Source organism: Mytilus edulis, chromosome 10 (assembly GCF_963676685.1).
Source record: "Mytilus edulis chromosome 10, xbMytEdul2.2, whole genome shotgun sequence".
Taxonomy (NCBI): Eukaryota; Metazoa; Mollusca; class Bivalvia; order Mytilida; family Mytilidae; genus Mytilus; species Mytilus edulis.
Genome location: NC_092353.1, coordinates 2,416,755 through 2,429,156, shown reverse-complemented (window position 1 = coordinate 2,429,156; position 12,402 = coordinate 2,416,755). Strand labels below are relative to the sequence as shown.

At 31.4% G+C, this 12,402-nt stretch overlaps 1 protein-coding gene across 1 annotated transcript; it reads right to left on the bottom strand.

The window, feature by feature from the left end:
• Positions 1 to 940: 940 nt before the first annotated feature.
• LOC139493134 (xaa-Arg dipeptidase-like) lies at positions 941 to 11,178 on the bottom strand. The gene is made up of 6 exons (XM_071281297.1): positions 10,316 to 11,178; positions 9,544 to 9,692; positions 9,038 to 9,180; positions 6,258 to 6,412; positions 4,650 to 4,884; positions 941 to 1,219 (listed from the first exon to the last, which is right to left on the bottom strand). Exons 1-6 carry the CDS (start codon positions 10,679 to 10,681, stop codon positions 1,083 to 1,085), a joined length of 1,185 nt encoding a protein of 394 aa, XP_071137398.1. The 5' UTR covers positions 10,682 to 11,178; the 3' UTR covers positions 941 to 1,082.
• Positions 11,179 to 12,402: the final 1,224 nt, after the last annotated feature.

The following is a 12,402-nucleotide window of genomic DNA, read 5'->3' as shown; positions in this document are numbered from 1 at the left end:
TTTTTGTATATTTTTGTATACTTTGATTTACGCAATTTGATAATTGATAAAGTCTTATTTCCTCAAATGAATAGATTTAAACTTAATTAAAATCGTATTTCCCGATGATAAAATAAAACAAATTTAAAACTGAGGTTCATACTTCCTCACTTAATTGACCTTAGATGAGTTGTTTATTCCTTTTAGGCCCATGTTTAGTCCTGTCGAGCCTAATGTGTCTACGTATTTATACAGCTGTAGCTTTCAAATGTTTACGATTGAGCGTTCCTGATGAAGGTATATCAACGCGTAGAATTGAAACGTGTTATTTTCGTTTGTTATCGCAAATGCCTTTTTATCTCCAGATCACTTAATTGTTTCCTCTCGAAGTTTTCAACAATCAATGACATTACTTCTCGAAACTTGTTTTTTAATAAGATTATTTAAGCGCTTCGGACGCAATAAATTATTAAACGCGTTGTTTTCAATATTTTACACCACTGGGTCGATACCTCTGCTGGGGACTATCAGTCCCCGATGGTATCATCAGCTCAGTAGTCAGTATTTTGGTCCTGACATGATTTAACAAACTTTGCTAAAATTGTCCGTTTATAAATTTTGAAAATTATTAAGAAACTAAGATTTCAACTCCCTCAGGCAAAGTTGGCTTTAGATGGATTTGGCTGTTTAGTTTAGGTATTTTTGACATATAGCTCTTTAACGGTTTCGGTACTTATACATCTTTGGATTTCAAATGTTTGGCTTTGAGCGTTCCTGATGAAGGTAAATCCAGAAAAGCGCTTCGGACGCAAGAAATTATTAAACGTGTTGTTTTCAATATTATATAGCTTTTCGTGTAGCTTGGTCGAAACTCAGCACCATTACATTACTTTGTCAATTAAACTAATACATTAATCGACATGCACAAATAGTCAGTTATTGATATACCAGGGAAAGGAAGCATCATTACACTTTTTATTTTCTTTACATCATAGTTGAAGAAGCAAAAAAATAACAAGTCTTCGTTATGCATTATCGACTCTCGGTTCTCTCCAGGCACTCATCCACAAAAAGGTTTCAGTTTTGTTTTGTAATCGCGAATTTCATTGTGAATTTTGTTTGAATCCTGTAAATTCCTGCCTTATTTCTTTCAATAAATGTTCATCTGTTAAGATATCAAGACAGGTAAGTGCCATAGCTTTACCTTGATTCAGAGTATGTAACTGAGCTTTGGGATCTCCTGGAAAAATAAAATATTCTTATGATTATAAAAGCACCCGGGTCAACAAAATCCTTTACAATTGAACAAAATTTAATGTGCGTTCGTTTTAAACATTCATTAAAACATTGCTTTTGATTAACTTCCATATAAAAACAAAATGGAAAACATTGATGACACTATTTGATAATTAATATGTTAGAAACTGACACTCAAATGTTCATAGTAAAGAAATAAAGGAATATTTTTATATAAAAAAGTGTTTTTGTAAATATTAAATGATGTTTCCTGTCTTGATGCATGACTCTTTTCGGATTTCAAATGTTTGGCTTTGAGCGTTCCTGATGAAGGTAAATCCAGAAAAGCGCTTCGGACGCAATAACTTATTAAACGTGTTGTTTTATATTTTTGTGATAAATATACAGTAAAGTGTACATTTGGTAATCAACGTTCTAAATTAACTTGAAATTGGTGTTTAAATTGTTTGAATCTTATATCTCAAGAACTTTCCATAACCGTAACAGTCCTTATTGGGTTCTAGGATTTCGGTAAACGGGTACGCGCTAAGCCTGTCATATCATTCTTTTGTTATATATAATGGAGACACCATCTTCATTATCGAAATGAGCATCTGGTGCAGTACAATAGGTGTTGTTAATGGTATTTCTTCATATAAAACATGTAAGCATTTTGAATGCATGATTAAGCGCATATTTTGTGTATAATGAGGAAGGAAAGTAACACTGGAACATCTATAATAATAATATACACACGAAAATAAAGAACCTGTATCAGTGTTCTAAGTCACACAGTTAGGAAATGCTAATTAAGTGTGCTTATTGTTTTCTTTTTATTGCAATTTTAAAAGGATATAAACTGAATTTGGCTACAATTTCTCCTTTCATTTACATGATAATATGAGGCAGGCATTACCTGTAAATGGGGACGATGTGTCTTGTCTGTATGAATTATATTTTTGTAACTTAAATATTTGTTAAAAAAAAGAAACGGAAATACCGTAACGTTTCCGATTTTGGTTCTGTTAGGGATTTTAGTTGTGACTTTATTTAAGTTATGACGTCATATGCAATGTAAAACAAAGAAATGCTATCATCAGGTAACGTTTTTTTCATATCAAGGAATTATTAAAAATGAAATTGGTATTGCGTTCCTTCCTATTTGATACTAGACTGATAAATATATATTTTACTCAAAGTTTCATACAAACGAGACCGGAAAAAGGAAGTACATTGTAGTTTTCTGCGCAGATGTGGGAATTCAAAACATGACGGTTAAAATTGTTTTTTTTTGTTGGTTTTCTTACAAATTAATCATACTTTACTGGTTATTCATCTCATTGAAAAATGCATATTTATACATTTAAAGTATTTGTACAAACTGCTTTTCTTCCGTTACTTTATGAATTCGGTTATTTATTAAAACACAATTTTAAAGATAAAACACTGAACAGATGCGGATCCAGAGATCGTAATTAGTGTACGTCCCCTCTTTTTTTTATCGCAAAAAGATTGGTGTTTTTTCACAAATTATTGTAGCCGATATTTATTCCCTTTTCTATAAAAATCCCTCCCCCTTTTTTTGGAATCGATATTTAATTGAACTTTTGCAAAGGAAATGGTACTACATTGTAGAATTACATTTTATTTTTTTCAGTACTGAAAAAAGAAACTTTTAGTATTTTCCAAAATTAAGGGAACTCGTAACAATCCTATATAGTTTGAAGAAGGTTTCTTAAGATTTGGTACATCATGATTAATTGCTAATGAAGGTTTACTTTTTTCAGTTTCCTAAATATTTCAGAGGCGGATACCTTTCTAAAATATGGGTAGAGCTTCAGCCATGGAATAACATGCAAATGCATATGTTATACCATAGCTAAGCTCCGCCTTCTTTCCTTTGGATTCTAGTTGAGTTGCATATTTAATTAGCAAAAACATCAAATTTCAGATAATATACCATGGTTTTCCCTGAACACACTTTTTAAGCAAATTATTACACTAAAACATCAAAGGAAAAAATCCAATACATGTTACAAATCAATAGTTCTCATGATAGTGGCGAAATGTATCTATTTTAAACTCAGAAGTAAAACATTTATCTTTTATTGAACACGAGGTTATATTGATACAATTCTGGAACGATTGCACTGCTTTATCTTGAATTGAAATGGGGAATGAGTCAAAAAGACAACAACCCGACCAGAGAGCAAACAACAACCGAAGGCTACCAATGAGTCTCCAACACAGCGAGAAAATCTCGCATCCAAAGGCGTGCTTCAGCTGGCCCCTAAACCAAAATGTGTATTGGTTCAGTGATAACGGTGGCCATACTAAACTCCAAAACATATAAATTAACTAAAATTTAAAATCATACAAGACTAACAAAGGACAGAGGCGGGGGTAAATCATGTTTTGTGATAAATGTAGAAAAAACAACACACAGCAATACGTACAATAAATCTCAGTTTAAAGGATGTCCGAGTCCGATGTCAGAATAGGTTACAAAAGAAACGACAATAATACATACATTAACAAAAGAGTAGTAGCCAGCTCCAAACCTCAATTAAACTGATTGAAAGAATATGTCTTCATCATATGAAAATTAAGCACAACCCCTCCCGTTAGGGGTTTAGTATCATACCATCATAAAATATATTCCCGATGCAAAGACCATATGATTGAATCAATATCAATACCAAATTGTGCCATCTTAAATGACCTGAAAACATTACGTAACTTTATCTTATCCCTTCTTAATAAGTATGTTTAAAGGTTTGGTTATCTTTTGAGGTGAATGCCGACATTTTTGTGCCTGGTAAAGAATATTACCATGAAAGATTGGATGTGAAATACCTGAACGGATAAGATTCTGCATGTTGATTTATATTTACGAATGATGTCCATGTACCGATGATAGAATTTAGTAAATGTTTTGACTAGTTTGTGATATCGAAAACGCAGGTGTAATAATTTTTCAGTAATCATAGATTGTTTTTGTTAAAATCAAATACGTTGTTACATACACTAGCGAATCGAACACGTTGAGATATATACACACCATAAGATGGTTACAAAGTGCTATTAAATGTTTTGTATCAAATGTTGTTTCGATGGGTCTTTGCTGATTTTACTCATAAACTGTAACTCATAATAATAGAGAAATATGTACGTAATAAGTGGTCCACAGTTAGTCCTCATTGGAATTCCAATAACATGACGATATGCGGGATCTCCACAGCGAACAAAAATAATATCCAGCAAAATTCAAAGGCAATTATAGTACCAAAGCAGGGCCAATTGACATTTATTTTTTGGTTTGTTGTTACTAAAAAAATGACCATATATAATTATTCGCATTCTCAATTTTTCAAATGCCCATTTAATTAGAATATGATGCAAGGTGGTATATAGGGTTGAACATGATACAATACCTGCTGCAGTGGTAAAATCTTTGGTATGATTTCCATAAATCGTGTCAATGCTGTAAATCGGATGAATACTTGGAACAATATGTGAAACATTTCCCATATCCGTTGAAGCTCCGCTCTCGCTTTCATCGGCGTCGAATTCTACACCAAGAGATTCTGCATTACTCCTGAAGGCGATTGCCATGCGTTTGTTACTTACAATATTCAAATAAGGCTTGCTAGAAAAATCGTATGACACCTATAATAAGATATATAATTCATTGTGTAAATTACTATTTAATAGGAATGAAAAATACTAACACAACATCGTAGAACGAATAATAATAATAATAAAAAACTACTAACATTTACAATACATAGCTAAATTACAAGAAATTTTCAAGACAAAATATGCAATTAAATGCAGTTTTTCCCTGGGAAATCTGCTGATTTTTCCTCATTCATAAAACAGGGTTTATGAAATAAAGTGAAATTTAATAACGTTTTGAAAATGTAAAACAAAATTTGGTTCTTGCGTTTTGTTTGTTTTGTTTACGGGGAGCGTTTCCTGAGTCTTATGGCTTTAGAAAAATCTAAAACTTTTGTTCTTTGTTATCATCATGATAAGCACAAATTTGACCAATTTTATTTAATACGATTTCTATTAAAGTATATTTCAAACGCAGGTCTAGATGCATTAAATGTCATTAATCATCAAGACTTTTTGGATGCTCCTAGTGTTAACAAGTTTGTTGTATATAACTTTAAATGTCAACATAGTCAATTTCTTCACAAAATGATTATTTAAAAATGATAATCTGATATTTAAAAGCAGTTAATATGATATCGCATCTTACTTTAATTGCTGTACGAATTCTGAAAATTAATGTCAAAATGTTTGAAAAACAAACTGTCCATACAGTCTTTACAGTAAATATTATTAATTATAGACTCCCTCCTAAACAGCGGGCTGTAAATTAAAGGACCAGAACAGCCAATCGAATGTGACTTTAATTTATTGAAATGTATTTTTCATCAGAACATCATTCAGATAAGTTGCTATCACTGTCAATCTATACCTGACATCATTAGTTAGGTTCATTGTACCTGTTTAATATTAGACTATATCAACTTATTGTTATATACCAAAGAAATTTGTCTAGCTTATTACACCTGACACCCAGTGCCTATTGCTGAGGAGAGTTATCGGTTATTATACCTGACACACAGTGCCTGTTGCTGAGGAGAATTCTAGCTTAATATTCCTTACACCCAGTGCCTATTGTTGAGGAGAATTCTAGCTTATTATACCTGACACCCAGTACCTATTGCTGTTGAGAAGTCTAGGTTATTATACCTGACACCCAGTGCCTATTGGAACTTAAAATTCTAGCTTATTTTACCTGACAACCAGTGCCTATTGCTGAGGAGAATTCTAGGTTATTATACCTGACACCCCGTGTCTTTTGCTGCTGAGAATTCTAGCTTATTATACCTGACATCCCGTGCCTATTGCTGAGGAGAATTCTGATTATTATACCTGACACCCAGTGCCTATTGCTGCTGAGAATTCTAGTTTATTATACCTGACACCCAGTGCCTATTGCTGCTGAGAATTCTAGTTTATTATACCTGACACCCAGTGCCTATTGCTGCGGAGTCAAAACAGCACCTCATCTTGTCTTTCAGTTGATCTAGTTCTTGTCTGTTTGGTGCTCTGTAGGAATATTCAAGTTCAGTTAATTCTGGTATGATATTTGACTTAATTCCACCATTTTTTATTATACCTACAAAAAGATAATGTTGTCTACAAGTATCAATACAAGTTCAGTTAATTCTTTTATGATATTTGACTTAATTCCACAATTTTTTATTATACCTACAAAAATATAATGTTTTCTACTAGTATCAATACGAGTTCAGTTAATTCTGGTATGATATTTGACTTAAGGTACCAGTCTTGTATTACAATTTCAGTTTCCGGTGCATGTCAAAACATGGAGGGAAACAAAATAATCCATTTTTTTCTGAATTTTTTTCTGGACTCCATTTTTTTCTGTTTGATTATAGGTTTATGCTGAATTGAAACATATATATAGATTTAAAAAAAATCTTGCATCTTTTTGGGAATATCAATCCAGGAAAGTGGAAGGATATTCTGTTTACTGGAAGTGGTGCGGCTTAGTAAAAACAGCAAACAGAAAGTAGAAAAAAAATGTTTTGACTTCAGGGTTACGTAACTTTTTATTCTTCGTTGAATGACCCACTTTTTTTCCGATTAAATCACAGTTTCATATTAGTACATACATGATATGAACATGATTTTTTTTCTATGTAGCATTTTTATTTTTTTTTATTTTCAAAGATCAGCTATTTTGCATGTGAGCCTATGGAGCAGTCAATTACAAGACTGCAACCTTAATTCCACCATTTTTTATTATACCTACAAAAAGATAATGTTTTCTACTATTATCAATACAAGTTCAGTTAATTCTGGTATGATATTTGACTTAATTCCACCATTTTTTATCATACCTACAAAAAGATAATGTTTTCTACTAGTATCAGTACAAGTTCAGTTAATTCTGGTATGATATTTGACTTTTTTCCACCATTTTTTATTACACCTACAAAAAGATAATGTTTTCTACTAGTATCAATACAAGTTCAGTTAATTCTGGTATGATATTTGACTTAATTCCACCATTTTTTATCATACCTACAAAAAGATAATGTTTTCTACTAGTATCAATACAAGTTCAGTTAATTCTGTTATGATATTTTACTTAATTCCACCATTTTTTATTACACCTACAAAAAGATAATGTTTTCTACTAGTATCAATACAAGTTCAGTTAATTCTGGTATAATGTTTGACTTTATTCTACCATTTTTTATTTTACCTACAAAACGATAATGTTTTCTACTAGTATCAATACAAGTTCAGTTAATTCTGGTATGATATTTGACTTAATTCCACCATTTTTTATCATACCTACAAAAAGATAATGTTTTCTACTAGTATCAATACAAGTTCAGTTAATTCTGGTATGATATTTGACTTAATTCCACCATTTTTTATCACACCTACAAAAAGATAATGTTTTCTACTAGTATCAATACAAGTTCAGTTAATTCTGGTATGATATTTGACTTAATTCCACCATTTTTTATCACACCTACAAAAAGATAATGTTTTCTACTAGTATCAATACAAGTTCAGTTAATTCTGGTATGATATTTGACTTAATTCCACCATTTTTTATCATACCTACAAAAAGATAATGTTTTCTACTAGTATCAATACAAGTTCAGTTAATTCTGGTATGATATTTGACTTAATTCCACCATTTGTTATCATACCTACAAAAAGATAATGTTTTCTACTAGTATCAATACAAGTTCAGTTAATTCTGGTATGATATTTGACTTTATTCTACCATTTTTTATTACACCTACAAAAAGATAATGTTTTCTACTAGTATCAATACAAGTTCAGTTAATTCTGGTATGATATTTGACTTAATTCTACCATTTTTTATTATACCTACAAAAAGATAATGTTTTCTACTAGTATCAATACAAGTTCAGTTAATTCTGGTATGATATTTGACTTAATTCTACCATTTTTTATTATACCTACAAAACGATAATGTTTCAATTAGTATCAATACAATTCATAAAGAAGACCAAAGAAATTACAAAACCAAACATGTTTAACAGACACCCGTTAATACCATGTTGTAGTCCTTTAAGTTGAATGAAATAAAAGATTCCCCGTGTTTACATATTTCATTCTATTTCTATTCCTAAATTTGAAAAATCGTTGAAAGTTAATTTTTGCTAGAACATTATATTTACAGGTTAGAGAAAGATAATCATTGTAAAAACAAATGGAAAGTATTCAAAAGTCTATAGTATCTGTTAATGTGTAAAAGTTACATCTTTGTTTTGCAATGAATCACCCAGTAATCTGCATTAGAACATTTATTTAGCAAACTGTACAAGATTCAAAATGTGCCTACCATAATATACAACAAGAGGATCATCGCCATCTTAAAAATGGCAAATTTTATCGTCCTATTTATCGAATATTATAGCTTAAATTTTTCAATTGAATACCAGTTTTGACTTACGATAGATACAACTGATTATTACTACTAGCTTTATTAAGCTATACCTGTATTTAATATATTTGTTTTTTTGCTTGCTGGGAAGTCTATAGTTCACCAGAACTGCTCGTTACATGTTATTGTACTATTGTACGTTTTTAATACGCGTATGAAATTTTGTATTTTCGATGAACATTCTTAATTTTACTAGTGATAATGTTAAAAACAGTTTTTCAGGATTAAACCAAATCGATCAACGTTTTAAGTAAACCTCTCTTATGATTTGATTTATTTTCTTACCATGAACTCTCCATGTAGGTTTCATCTGTTGCCTTAAGCAGGATACCGTCTGGTAGCATAATACCGCCGCATCAAGGGCGTTAAATCCATTCCATGGGCCGAGTGCAGAGTGCGCAGCTTTCCCAATGTATTTGATAGTAACCCTGTTAAATAAACTCTTGCTTGGAAAAAAAGTGCAATGCATTTGAGAAAAGCCGTTTTGAAATATCATTGATTTTTATAAATGATCAGTTCGAGTATCGGAATGTATTTGATTAACAGACATAGGGTTTTAAGAAACAATATTTTTACCGAAAAAATATGTAATTATGAAATAGTAAGTTTCATCATGAATCTAGATTTTAGTAAGTTCTGAAAGTTCGTTATGTCTACTGTATTTTTTTGTATTTTTGTATTTAAACATTTTTTTGTATCGATGTCTTAATATGATACTATGGAGACGTTATATGGTATTTTTAATTTGTCAAATACTAGTAAATCGATATCAATAGCAATAAGAATATTACCTATCAATCGCTGTTGAGGAACAATGAGAGCTAGTTTCTGGAGAGGGATGAACCATCATAGCTATATCAATATTATCAAATACACCAGCATTGATCATGTCAATCTTTCCTCCCCCTCCTTCCTCTGCAGGGGTACCTAAAACAGTTATCTGAAAATCCAAAAAAATTTATAAAAGACACGTTTAATCATTATTCATTTGTTCAAATGTTGACTTATAAAAACGGCGGCAATTTGTCTCATTTAAATGGGCAGTCAAAATTCATTAAACAGCATTGCATACGATAATCACTATACTACAGGCTCCTGACTTGGGACAGGCAGATAAAGCATGAGGCCGGGATAAACATGTTTGAATCCTCCAACCCTCCAGTAACCTTTAACAGTGGCATAACAGTACAACATAAGAACAAACTATGAAAATCAGTTGAAAAAGGCTCATCAGATCATTAAAAAGCAGAAAAAAAACATCTTGGAAAGAACACAGACCGGACGTGACTGTGTATTTATGCATCCCTCACAACAAAAAGACGTAATACAGAACTGAGATCTAGAGTACTCGCACTTACTAGTTAGTTCAAAGCAAATAACCACTAATAAGAAATCATGTTTCTAAGACTTGGACAAGTTTATTTCGAAATATTGTAGGTTGTCACTGCTGGTACAAAGCTGCCTAAATCATATCCTTATACAATCATAGGGTATGTGTTGCAGATGACTATTTCTCTTCATTTTCTAGCCTTACGTTAACCTTCAAGTAACAGTTTTGCTTACCCTGCCAAATGGTTTTTCCATTTTCCCCAATGCTGCTTTTATTCCAAGACCAGCGGCAACACCAGCTTCGGCAATCAAATTATGTCCGCATGCATGTCCGATAACCGGTAACGCATCGTACTCACAAATTACAGCAATATTGGGTCCCATTTTGGTTGTGCCTACTTCAGCTTTAAATCCAGTCTCTAAAATAAATTTCTTGGTAACGACGAAGCCCTTACGTTCAAGAAAATTGGTTAGTTTTTCGTGCGCATAATGTTCCATAAAGCAAAGTTCCGGATTTTGCCATATATCTTTGCTCAGTTCTTCTAGTTCTTCTGAAGCCTCGTCGATTGCTTGAATTATGGACTGTTTTAAGAAATCCATTTTAATAATATTAATATTAACCAGTTTTCTTGTGCTTATAGTTTGTCTATATAATTATGCTTGTGGTTACGTATATTCTCTGAAAGCGAATGTTATAATATTGAGTATCTAATTTATTTAAAACAGTTTATTCAAAGTAGTAGTTATAACGTGCATGAATTTACGATTTATTCAATGACATGCAGGATACAAGAGAAATTCATTGCCAAACAAAATGTAATTTGATACAATTATAATTACCGGTGCATGATCATTGATAATAACAAAATAAAGTAGAGAAAGTTTTTAGGGACGCCAAGCACCACATAAATCTGACCGATGAAGTAAAATATTCTTAAATATGTGATCAAATATATGTAAGGAAATGTTATAATACGTTTGAGATTATTTGTTTAGTTTGAAATCAACTTTTTATCACTGTTTGGAAGGTTCAGGCTTAGCCTTTGTAAATGCACAAGATGCTAAAATAAGGTTTGACGTTTTCTAAACTTTCAATACTAGTACCTTTTATAAATTATCGAGTTTAAAAAACGATCTAGTGTTTATAAATTACGAATTTACTTTCCACAAAGAATACTTTCAAGTACAATTAATCACAGTATGGTTATAGAAATCTCGTTCAAATTTTGTTCAAAGACAAAAATGAAAAAATGAAAAAATATATCAACATACAGAAAACAAATCAGTAGTGTATCGTTGAATAGTTTTGTGTCACAAGTAAATATATATATTTGTGATAAATTTCATAGAAATAGCATGTACTTTTTAAAATATTAATTAATTATTATTCAAGAAACAGTGCCAAAAAGCCATATATATTTTGAATGATCGTAATGAACGCCATCTTATGGCATAGATATTAGATCACAAGAAACTTATGTCATCTCTTGTGCATCATATAACGTCACTTTTCAAGAGCACTTGATTTCTTCCATCATTTCTTTGGGTGGATTCATATACCCTAATCGTTAGTTTTAGTATAATCTTGATGGACTTTTGGGTGCTCCACTCTTTTTACTATTTATGATTGTCCCTTGGTATCGTCATAACTTGTTTAACCTTAATACAGCATAAAGATTTGGAAGCATTTACCATGGACTACTCTTTGGCATTGCATATGAAACCAAAATACTGAGTACACTGAGTTTTTTCGTGGTTAAAGGATTTAATTATATACTGTAGCCTTGTTTTAAGATGTGTTTCGTGCAATCAGAATTAATGTAAATGGATTTTTACCATAAAATTAATCCGAAATAATAACGATGTTAGGTTGACCATAACAAACAATGACAAGGCAAAAGGTGTAAACCATTTGATAGTTTTAAATGCAAAATAAAGGCCATAACGTTCTTCAGCAGAATGTTACTAATTTGAATATACAGTCTATAGAACCAATATATTACAGACTTGTGGCTTATTATAATGTTCTAAAGTCTAAGGCCTATACAAGTTACTTCAAACGTTTTGTGGTTATTGATTTTAGTTGTAATTACTTTTTATTTTTCACATTTTTATACAACTATGCCATGTATGTTTGCATTCAGATTGGTATGTCTTAAAATGACAGTATACTTCACCTGACATCCAGTGGATGTTGATGACGTATCAAAAGAAGATTTCATCTGGTCTCTCAGTCCATCTTATCCTTTTTTTGTTTGTCGCTCTGAAGTAGTACTCTAGTTCAGTAAATTCTGGTATGATATTTGGCCCGATACCGCCTT